This window comes from Gavialis gangeticus, unplaced genomic scaffold, assembly GCF_001723915.1.
Source record: "Gavialis gangeticus isolate Ggan-Ray unplaced genomic scaffold, GavGan_comp1, whole genome shotgun sequence".
In the NCBI taxonomy this organism is placed as follows: Eukaryota; Metazoa; Chordata; order Crocodylia; family Gavialidae; genus Gavialis; species Gavialis gangeticus.
The window spans coordinates 13,190,290-13,201,423 of record NW_017728994.1 but is presented as its reverse complement, the minus strand read 5'-3'; the positions used below and the strand labels follow the sequence as shown (position 1 = coordinate 13,201,423).

Genomic DNA, 11,134 nt, shown 5'->3' with positions numbered 1-11,134 from the left:
CCTTCTGACCCTAGAAACTATGAAACTATGAAAATGCAAACTCTGCTGATCAATGGAAGGGACATTGGAAAGCCCAACATTTGATTGAGAAATGTTAGGTATATTCTGTTTGTAGTCAAGTTAGTGTTTTATGCAGGTTAGAAAGACATATTGGCAGCTGCTCAACACTTTGAAATAACCAAGGCAGTGTTTCTGTGCTGTTGATGGGAATGGTGGAAAATCTACCAGAAAGCAAATACTCCCTCTGAAGTCTCGGAGAAATTGCTCATCAGAGAAAACAAAAAATATTCCTTTTTTGGTAACAAGCCATAAAGAACACAGGATGGAGCACCTATCTAGGGATACCTGCTATTAGGTAAATTTAAAAATGTCAGTGTAGGATGCTTACCATGTCTGAGAGTGGCTGGTTACAGAGAATTCGCAAAATAGAAATCCTAGCAAAGATCTGATTTGAGATTACTAAAAATCTTAATTCTGAAAATGCGAAGTTCTAGGGGGAACCCTTTGGTTATGATCCCCAGAACTGTGCATTAGGATTGCTGCTGATCCACTGTCTTTTAGCTACCAGTAACAATCGCTTGTGTGACACAGCCTGTCTCTGAGAACATTATTTGTCATGCTAGGGCAGCCCATTTCTGGCGGGCTTTTTTATTTCTAACTAGCATGCAGAATGCAGGCTTCCTGAACTTCAGATGGTGACCTCTCTTGTTTATCCATACATTTTCATTTACTCAAGGCCTTCAAGGAACAGGAAAGGAAACATCTCCCTTTAGTGCTAAAGAAAGGCTCTTTGCACAGAAGCGTGAGGTAACCTGCAAAATTAGTAGCTATGTTATGGGGAAGTGAAAAACTGCTTCTTGAGTGCTGGTTAAGTCAAAGATCAGTGGTTATCAACCTCATTGAACTCGGGGCATCCCTCCATAACTTCTGTCATTTGAGTGGCAACCAATTTCAAAAATTAATTTTATATAGTGCAGAAGAGAGTGGGGTAGGGGAAGGGCGAACCATTCACCTCTGCCCCTGGCCTGCTCTCTTCTGCACTGTGGGGATTGTCACGCGACTCAGCCTGGCCCCCATTCACTGTGACTGGGCCCCGGCCGAGCCCGGTCGTTAGACAGTCAGAACCTAGTGGCTCCTCCAGAGGTGCAGCGACAGGTAGCCAAGGGTGGGGAAGGGTACATGGCCCCCCCGATCTTTACATGGGTGAGGGCGGGCTGCAGCTGGTAAGCTGGGCTCAGCCTCTGCTCTGTGTCTCTGTGCCTCGCCATCACCACTTCAGAAGTGGTGGGCACCATCACGTGCTTCACTGCCCGGCCTGTCCAGTGGCGGGACGCACATGGTGGTGCCTGCCACTTTCAAAGCGGTGGCAGTGAGGTGCGGAGACACAGAGCAGAGGCTGAGTCCAGCTTGCAGCTGCGGCCTGCCCTTGCCTGTGCACCCCCTTACCCTAGGCTGCCCAGTGCCGCGCCTCTGGAAGAGCTGTTGGGCTCTTCCTGGGGACAACACATGGCGGGGCAGGATGGGGATGGGGATCCCGGGGGCTCCATCCCCCTCCAGCCCAGCAGTGCAGCCAAGGCTGGACCCACTCCAGGGCCTGGCTCTGGCCCCCCCCAGGCGGCGTGCGGCCGGGGCCGGGAGGCAGCTGTGGCCAGTGTGGCATCCAGGGCTGGCGTGGTCAGGGCTGGGAAGTGGCTGGGGCTGGGAGGTGGCTGAGGCAGTGTGATGCTGGGCAATAGTGGCCTCTCCCCCTTGACCCTTCCCCTTCAGACTTACCTGTGGGGCTGCGGCATGTGTGCACTCATAAGCGCACATATGTTTAGCCCCCCGACCAAATTTTGTATCCTTCCTCCACCTATGTCCCTGTGTCCAGCTGCTCACTGCTGCTGGCTTCACATCTGGCTACTTGCCACCCCCCCGCCCCCATTGCTGTCATCACCTTCTTTGGGGCAGGGGGCCGCAAAACTATTTCTTGCAGGGGGCCCCAAAAAGTTTTGGGCCGGCCCTGATTGGAGGCAGGAAAGGTAGCCTTAGCTGGAATATCCAAATCGGAAATTGAAAACAAAAGCAGCCTGTGACTTGAATGTGGGAGGAGAGAGGGGGAGATCAAAAGAGATCAGAATAAGGATCTATTTTTGCTTAATCTAAATTAATAGAGTTAAAAAAGATGTATAAATAGTCAGCGAGGTTGCATAGCATTAAGTGCAGAAGTTGTCTTAGTGTTTGTCAAACTTGCTGTTTACTAAGAAGGAGTGGGGCAACCATCACTTCTGCTTAATTCAAAGTAGCTTAAACAGGTTAGGAGTAGGTGGGAAAGAAATGGTGCATCTAATGGAATAGGAAGAAAGATCTAGGTAATAAGCCGTGATACTGAAAAACCATGCAAAAAGAACTGTAGTTGCACTCAGTCTGGTATTGCATTATAAAATTGCTAAACAGGGAAATGAGTTGCGGGAAGTAGTGCATGAAATCTGCAATCTTCATCAAAGTGTAGCTGGAAAAAACATCAGCCAGCCTAGGGACAATTTTCTTTGCATAGGAATATATCAAATAAAGTGTTAAGGTGGCAATATGGGCATCTTGAATCAAGATTTTAAAAGGAGTACACTTTACTTGGAGGGAGAAAGATATAGCTCTACCGCTGTAGAATCACAGACTTAACAGTGCAATTGTTACCGCTGTCGATTAGAAGAGACCTGTGTCCAACAGATCAGACACAGCATTGTAAGCTGGGAGATGTTTCTTTTTTTTCCTGGATTTGTCATCATCTTAGTCTGTGCCTTTGGAAAATCAGCTTAGCCGTCTTAGTCATGGACCAGGACTGTGTGATAGGTGTCATATGATCTCAGAAGAAAATAAGACCAAGAGAGCTTGTAAACAAAGTATAAGACGAGGTAGTTCGGGAGGGGGTCTGAAAAGGAAATGCAAGGAAATAGACATATTATTTCTTGAATAGACATAATATTTCTTGTCTTGACAGATGGTGGGTATGGCACATCAAGACCCCAACTCTTGCCAAGTGTTCATAGGTATCACAACAGCAAAGGGGAAGTTTTAAATGGACTTAAAGAAGCAAAACAAAATAGTTCTATTGAAAATTTCTCTCATGTAGGACAGGACACATGCTTTTTTGTGGAGGGAGAGGAGGGGAGGGGAAACGTTGCACCAGCCTTCTTGAATATTGTTGTGAGTGGAGTGTAATAAGAAACTGTCCAATCCTATGAAAAACTTTGGGATTTTTAACATTTCTTTCTGGTTGTTATTGGGCTTAGACTGAGACTTTTCAGGGTGTTTTGCGGGGAAAGGAAATAGAATGAGGAGAGAGACTCGCAACAGAAATGCCAATAGCCCAGTGGTAAGGGCACTCATCTCTGGTTAGACGTGTTAGAAATTTAACTTCACTGTTTCATATTTCAATGGTTGGGGCACTTACCTAGAATTACTGGCTTTTCTGGGGTGATGTTTTCCCTTTGGTTGACAATCACTGTTTTTGTCCAAACTAGAGTGCTTTGAGATCATTTAACGGTGTCATGCAATATTAGTACTGTTAGGTCTTCAAACACTTACACATGGTTCACAAAATAAACTCAAAGGGCATGTCCAGATTAGCTCATTCTGTTTCCCCGGGGACAACTTGCAGGTGCACACCTCTTGTGGCTGCTGCTTGTCTCCAGGGAATGCCTGTGTTACGTTTGTTTTGGTGCATGGCAGGATACCTTGGGTAGGGTAGGGAAGGCTGGGACCAGCAACTGTGCTGGCTCCTATAGCCTTACCTGGAAACCTGGGGGCCTACTGGGGCTGCAGCCATGGCAGGAAGCCTGGCGGGCAGCCAGCGTTTGGCTCTGGCCCCTGGTTTGGGGCAACATGCACTGCCATCACATGTGCCACCCTGTTGTTTTTTCAACATGGGTTTATTTTGACCCTGGGAGATCCCATGGTCAACCCTCCCCCCCACACCCCATGCTGCAAGGTAAAAGTGCGGGGAATGCCTGCATGTGCAGTGTGTAGCACCATATTCCACATGTCTGCGCTTGTCTGGATGCGGCCAGAGATTTCAACTGAAAAACCACTGTCAAAAACATTCTTACTTGTTGAGGTCTTTCTGAGTTTTTTGCAACAGAATAGCCACTATTTTTCTGTAGCCAAAAAATGAGTGAAAGCTAAGAGCATTTTTGAGAGGTGCCTTGGGTCCAGTGGTGCCAGTGTCCCGTTTCAAAGAAGCAGGGCGCTGAGTCTGAGGGGTAACTTGAGTCCGAGAAGGTTGAGACTCACTAGAGTAGAAATTTAGTTATGGAGCTAAGGACGAGTTCCTAATCAAACTATCAGAACTGATGTGTTCCTATGAGCTTTTGGATGTGATTTATCAAAATGTTTTTCTTCAGAAAATGCTGTTGGAAAATTTTCTCACTAGCTCTAGTGATGTGCCAATTGGATTTAAGGCTAGAACACGTGATAACAAATGTGAAATGATGGGGAGAGGAAGCAGATGCAAAGGATCTTGGAAGTGGAGGCACAAGCATCTTGCAGAATTTGGTCTATTCATCAGCCTTCACTGTAGCACCTTTTCAGGACCTAGTCAGGGCTGATATTTAGGCCTGATTGTGAAAAGTGTAAAGTGTTCCCCAGTGATGTTTATGAGGAATTTGAGGGATTCAATGCATTTCCATGAGATACTGGTGGGAGGATGAAAAGAATTTACTCGACTGCTCTGTGGTCATGTGGCTAACTTAAAGTTTTAAGAGAGTTCAGGTGCTTTTCACTTGTGTGCAAACAGCAAATCATAAATGGATTCTCCATTTGCTTTGCTACAGATATTTGTTTCTGGGTGGGGACAAATATGATGGGAAGTAGTGATCTCCTTCTGATTATGTAATCTTTTTTTTTTTCAATAGCTGGCTGGAGTTGCCTTCCTTGCAGCTGGGCTTTGGGCATGGAGTGAAAAGGTAAGTGTAGATGATGCAACACCCCCATCACACAAGCTAAAAACAGTGCTGGTTTGGTTTTCCCCCTCCTTAAGAAATAATACAAATTTTAAATGTGATCTAACTTAATTCTAAGTTTCAATAAAAGGATCTTGGTTTTGCAGTGCCCATATAACTGGCATGATTTTCTAATATTTCCCTAGTTTAACATTCTCTCCATCCTTTTCAAAGGCATTGCTTTTGTTCTGTCCCTTGTCTTTGCAGGGCTAGGCAAATAATCCAGCAATGCTACTTCTCATTTAAATAACAATGTTTGATGTTTAAGGATGCAAGGTGACCACTAGTTTACTCTCATATTATTCTCTGCTGGCCTGGAGAAAAGCTCAAGGCCTGCGAGTTGATCTGAGATTGAGATGCTGTGGAATTAACGTATTTGTACTTCCAGTTTTGTGAAAGAGATAACCAAAGGCCATTTAAACTTTTGAGTCTCAGTTTTAGAATTTAGTCTGGAGATGCAAAGTTGCTGTGGGATAATCTAGTCAGGAGGGTTTTAGCTAATCAGGTTTTAAATGTGCCAAGAGGTGCAACATCCCCTACCTTTCACTTGAGGTGGTTCCAAAGGCCAACCTTATAGTCTAAATATTTCCCTCTCCCTGTTTTCTCTTGATTACTGTAAGATTGTTAGATAACCCACAGATCTTGTTTCTATTTTACTCTGTGCTGCTGAGGAATTGCTAAGTAAATGGGAGACCAGGGCTTAGAATTAGCAAAATTTAAGAAGCAGTATTTTGAGGAGGAAGAGAAACTATTTTGCCAGCAATGCAAGGGCAGTTAGCTTTCAGAAGGTAAGACAAAAGCTTTTTTGTTTTAATTAGCTAAACATGTCAAATATGCTTAAGAGCTTTTTGTTAATCCCTCTTTCTTATTTGCCCAAGGCCTTCTGTACACAATAAGCTTCAGTGGCATTTTCTACTCTATCTCCTTATTTAAGTTTTTCATTAATTTGTTAACACTCTTTGTAAACAACTATCCTGCTCTACAGGCTCATTTTAAATAGAGAGGCATGGAATACAGCATTACATATTGACTTTATTAATCCATCTAGACTGTTCAGGGACTAGAAGATGCCATGTTCAGAAAAGGATCTATTTTCCTTTCATTGTTTTGGAAAATGGAGAACGTGTATACTAATTTATTAGAATGGACAAGATTTTGTATTAAGCACTGAAACAGATAGCCTGGCTTTTGGTGTAATAGAAAGCTACTTCCTGCTATTTATTATTATGTGATAATTGTAAAAATAAGTAGTTGGGAAAACTTCCTTAGCTAAAATAATTTTTTTCCTCACTGCTGCTAGATTTTTTTTTAATGTAATAATACTATTCTCTTTGTAAAATATGAAAGTTCCCTGTCTTCTTTTTTTCCTCCTTTTATATTTAATTAAGCTCCTCTGGGGATATCCACAGTTTAAAAGGACTTCACAGAATTTGAAATGGGAGAAAGTGAATTTACAACTTGCATCTGCTAGATGTTTTTTATAGTATGCTGGATTTGCTTATGGAGGGGAAACTTTGCTAAATTTATTCTCATATTATCATCTGGGAGTAGGTTTTTTCTGTTGCGTAACTGAAAGGTATTACGTGAGGCATTTCTATGGTGTCCTCTGCCCCCTTGTTAGGGAATATCAGTAACATGAGCTATTGTGAAAATAACCAACTAGTATTAAAAACTAAAGCTAGCTTCATTAATTGGTGGAGGGAATCTTTCAGATCTGCCCTGTCTTTTATGTGGAGATAGAAATCTCAATGGACAGTAAATACATTGCCTCTAAACTCTGTAAGCTCTGATGTTGTCATGTACTAGGGTACTGATACTCAACCAGGGTACCGTGAAATTCTAGGGGTGTTGCAAGGTGGTACGCAGTAATATTAGGTAGGCCAACACTCCAGCAATTCACAAAATAAACCCAGAGATTTCAAATAGGAACACAGTTGTGGTCTTTTTGAGTTCTTTGCAACCGAAGAATTACTCTATTATTTTTCTATAGTAAAAAAAACAAGTGAAACAAGCTGACTTCTACTCAGGGTTGCCTGCAGTCTAAGAAGAGTAAGAATGATTGTCCTAAGGAGACGAATTTATAGGAAGCTTATCAGAGTTAAGTAGAAATGGAAGGAGATTTTGACTAGTCAAGGATACTTTCTGAACCCTGAGCTAATGTAAACAATCTGTCTTATCCAAGCATGTTGGAGTTCTCCATAATTTTGAATTCTTTATGTTCCCCTTGCCAGTTAGGATTAATTCAACTTGACTCCTCAGCAGGGATTTCTGTTAACTGAATTAATTTCTGTCTGCTCTGTCTGGGACAATACTCTCCTTTTGTTGAAAATGAATAGGCTTGTGACTTGCCCAGAAATACTACCAATATATTGCATTCTTTCTGCAGAGGAACTGAATTTGGTATTCACTGGGTGTGTCCACATGTGTGCCTGACTGCACAGTTGTAACTGCTGGTACTGCACAGGCCCAGTACCATACAGATCGTTTCTGACCCTACTGTGTGGTAGCTCATTGCTGCTGTGTGGTAACAGCGGCATCACAGTTCGTGCCTGACAGTGCTACGTTGCTGTAGTTCATCGCTATGGTGATATAGTATCTCACGTAGACGTGCACACTGGCTTCATCTACATGTGTTATTAAGGCAAAGCAAGAATCTCTCGTACTTATTGCTCCTGGGTGCCGTGTTTACACGTGTGCCCAGGACTGCAGCATGCTGAGCTGCATCAGAGCAGCCCTGGATGGTGGGAGGTCCGGGGTGTCAGTCTGCCAGCCCGGGACTGCTCCGACATATCTCAGTGTGCTGTCGAGAGGCTGGCCAGGGCACAGGGGAGCTGTAGTGCAGGGCCAGCTCCTGAGTCTCATATATAAGTATCCCCACACTTAAAAATGGCAGGTGGGGCATTGAATGTGTTTTAGTTCAAGTGCTGCCGCTGCCATTTTGAAGCGCGGGGAGGCTGATGCATGAGACATGGTGGCGCTTTAGAGTGGCTTTCAGAGCTCCTCCCACCTCTGGAGCACATGTGAAAGTGTCCTTAGATTGTAAGGTCTAGAGAACTGTCCTATCTTACAAATTTGTATAGGAATAAATAAAATTATCCCTCAGAATTGTGATAGTGCCTTGGAAACTCGAACATAAAACAAAAAATAACTTCTTTATAAAACACAATGCCATAAAACCAGCACATCAAGTACCTGTAGGATACAAGTGCGGTTTGTTGGTATGTTAGAATACAAAAGGTGATCTCTGTATAAGGATGAAATTAAAGAGGAGCCCAAGGTGACCAATTTTTAAATACAGAAATAGAACAGGGGAGCATCTAAGGAAGTTTAAAAAAGAGTAGAATTGTGTTTTATTATTAGACTAAGAGGCAGGCACTAAAGAGAGAAGATTTAAATAAGAAAGAGCTTTATCTCTGTGGCTATCACCTTTGCAAGAGCCTGTAGGTTTCAGACAAGTTATCAGTAATACAAATGCAAGCAGCATTCTGATTAGGAAAAGATCTAAGCCTTTCTCTTCATAATGGAAAAAAGGGGGATAGAGATCAACTTAAGAGCCCCATTTACAAACCACTACCAGCAAACAGACGATGAAATGAAGATGTGTGGTTTTCTCAGCCTAACTAAATCCAATAGTAAAAAAGACACCCGAGAGAATGCAGAAATATAAATTCAGAGCAGCAGCCTACTTCTGTCATAGAACTGTATGTTGCCATCTTGCTATTCTGGCCAACATCTGTGCTGGAATAGATATAAAAATACACATCACAAAAGAATGGCAAGGGAGAATCTATGCTGTCTGTTAATAAGCAGTAATGCTACCTTAGGGTCATACTGCAGTTAAGAGCAGCTGCAGCTGTGTAGAGGAAAGCACACTGAAGTAAAAGCACTTTCAATGACATAAGAATGATTAAGCCTTTCTCCTCGTACTATATTGGCAGCAATGTGCGAACAGAAATTTATTTTAGCTATACTTTTCCGAAGTACAATAAAGTAATGAACAATTATATACTATAGTCCACAGTGAACCACTCTTTCAGGCATTCTCCATAAAGGATTGTCAAGAATGTATAGATTTCTGAGGGTTAGGAAAATATAATAAACTGTTCTTTCTAGATGATGCAGAGGCCCCTGGCTTGTTCCATCAGTGATGTGTTTTCTGTAACTGCTGAAACTGTAAAAAGTACAGTTATCTCTTGTATCACCCTTGTAAGCAGTAGCCCGGCAAACAAAACCCAGATTCATCAGAACCCACACATGGGGAAGAGCACCGAGACATTGTGAAAAAGGGTGCTTCTACACAACCGCAGAGCTGTGGAAACCATCAGGGGAACAGAGTGTTATCACACTAACAAAGCTTTCACAATTGTTTCCAGTCATCTCTTCTTCACTCTGATCTCATGTTTTTCCAATTTCATCTGCTTCAGTAGATCTGCCTGGAGAGGTTTTCACATAAACAAAAGTTGTTTCAGGGAAAAGCAAGTAGTAGTTGGGCTCTGGTACTCATTTCCATTATAACTGGTTTCCACCATTTGAAACTATAAAAGGTAGGGGAGGAGGTAAAAGGAGCGGGTGTACTTATGCATGCCAAAGATACCTTAAAACTACACCACGCACACTGAAAAGGAAGGATATGAAAGGAGAGATGGGAGATATGAGCAGAATATCTCTTTTCTGTGTTACTGTTTCTGTTTGTGCAGTGCACCATGTTAGGACTATACCATGGCTTTATGACACTTCTCTCACCCCCCTTCAGGCTATAAGTTCATGAAGACAGGGCTAAAGACTAAGCATTAGACTGGCCCCTGTTCAAATGAATTTATGTAGTTGGCTGCATCTTCAACTATCCTGTTTCTGTTCCACATGCCTTAAGCAGCAGCTTTCCTGACTTTCTTTACCCCTCATCACCAGCAGCAAAGCTGTTATTGCCACCTCATTCATTTTAATGGGTATGCACATATTGGAAATGGAGCTTGACAGAGACTCATTAATGTAACACAGTGAGTCTGGGGCAGAGTTTTAAAATGAAAAACAACCTGCATAGTTTGTGCTGTGCTCTTTTGGAAATGGGATTAGATACTATTCTGGTAATCATAATGGATCATGAGAACTAGTGTTTATAGAGCTCTTTAAATATGCCAGATACTATGCGTACAGCAACTGTATTATTTATAAGTTTTCCACCAATTTTATCTTAGTATATCCCAGTAGCCTCCCAGTAACTGTGGAAAATACTGCACCTCCATTAAGAGAGATTAAATTGTAACAGACATTAAACGACTTGCCCAAGGTGATGGAAAAGAATCTAGAAACCAGACAAGTCCCAATTTGTTCCTGAAGTACTATGAAGAGAAGTGTCCCCCTCCTTCAGTTTGTTTTTTGTTTTTGCGGGGGGGGGGGTTGTTTTTTGTTTTGGGGTTTGTTTTTTTTTTGCAGGGAGGATGGGAATGCATGGGATGGGGACACTGTCATTGCAGCCACAGTGTGGATAAAGGAAAGAGGGGGCATGCCTACATGAGATTCACTGCACGGAGCAGACTAATTAGCTCCACAGTAAACGTCCTGGATCTACACATGCGGCCTTATTAAGCCACAGGAAACTAATTACCTCTGCAGCACAGTAATAGTTGTAAATTACAAGCACTAATCCTGCTGCAGAGTTTTTTACATCGCAGCAGCACCTGTGTAGATGCCGATGCAGCTGGCTGGGGCACAAGGGTGCTTCAGTGTGGGGGCTGCCTGCAATTGCCACGCTTCAGCAGATTCGATTAATCGAGTCTGCTCCGGTGCATTGGAATTCTGATGAGCTGGATTTGGGCAAACAAGGTAAATTGGACAAGATTATTATAAAGATGGAAGTTTAAAAAAGCAATGAAAAGCCAAAACAATATTGTATTTGGTGTTGGGAGGTAAGCCTTGCTAAATTAAACAGTTTCCAAATGGATAAGGAATAGTTATGTAGTCATAAGGACTCCAGTTATTAATTTGTCCTTAAATGTTCCTTGTAACACTGAATGTGTTTTATACTGTGAATTCCCTCTGAATTTAGCAGATTGTATGAGGAGATGCATTTCAAGCCATGTTGGTGTCAAAAGGGACCTAATTAAAGGATACAGCAAAATGCCACAAAGATTAAAAAAAAAAAAAAAAAAAAAAAAAAA

At 42.5% G+C, this 11,134-nt stretch overlaps 1 protein-coding gene across 2 annotated transcripts in view; it reads left to right on the top strand.

Moving 5' to 3' along the window:
* The window catches only part of TSPAN14 (tetraspanin 14), a 111,841-nt gene that overhangs the window by 52,370 nt on the left and 48,337 nt on the right, over positions 1-11,134 (top strand). For both annotated transcript variants that reach the window (XM_019502298.1, XM_019502299.1), the window contains exon 3: positions 4,890-4,940. In XM_019502298.1, coding sequence (XP_019357843.1) covers positions 4,890-4,940 — 51 coding nt within the window. The remainder of the gene's footprint in view (positions 1-4,889; positions 4,941-11,134) is intronic.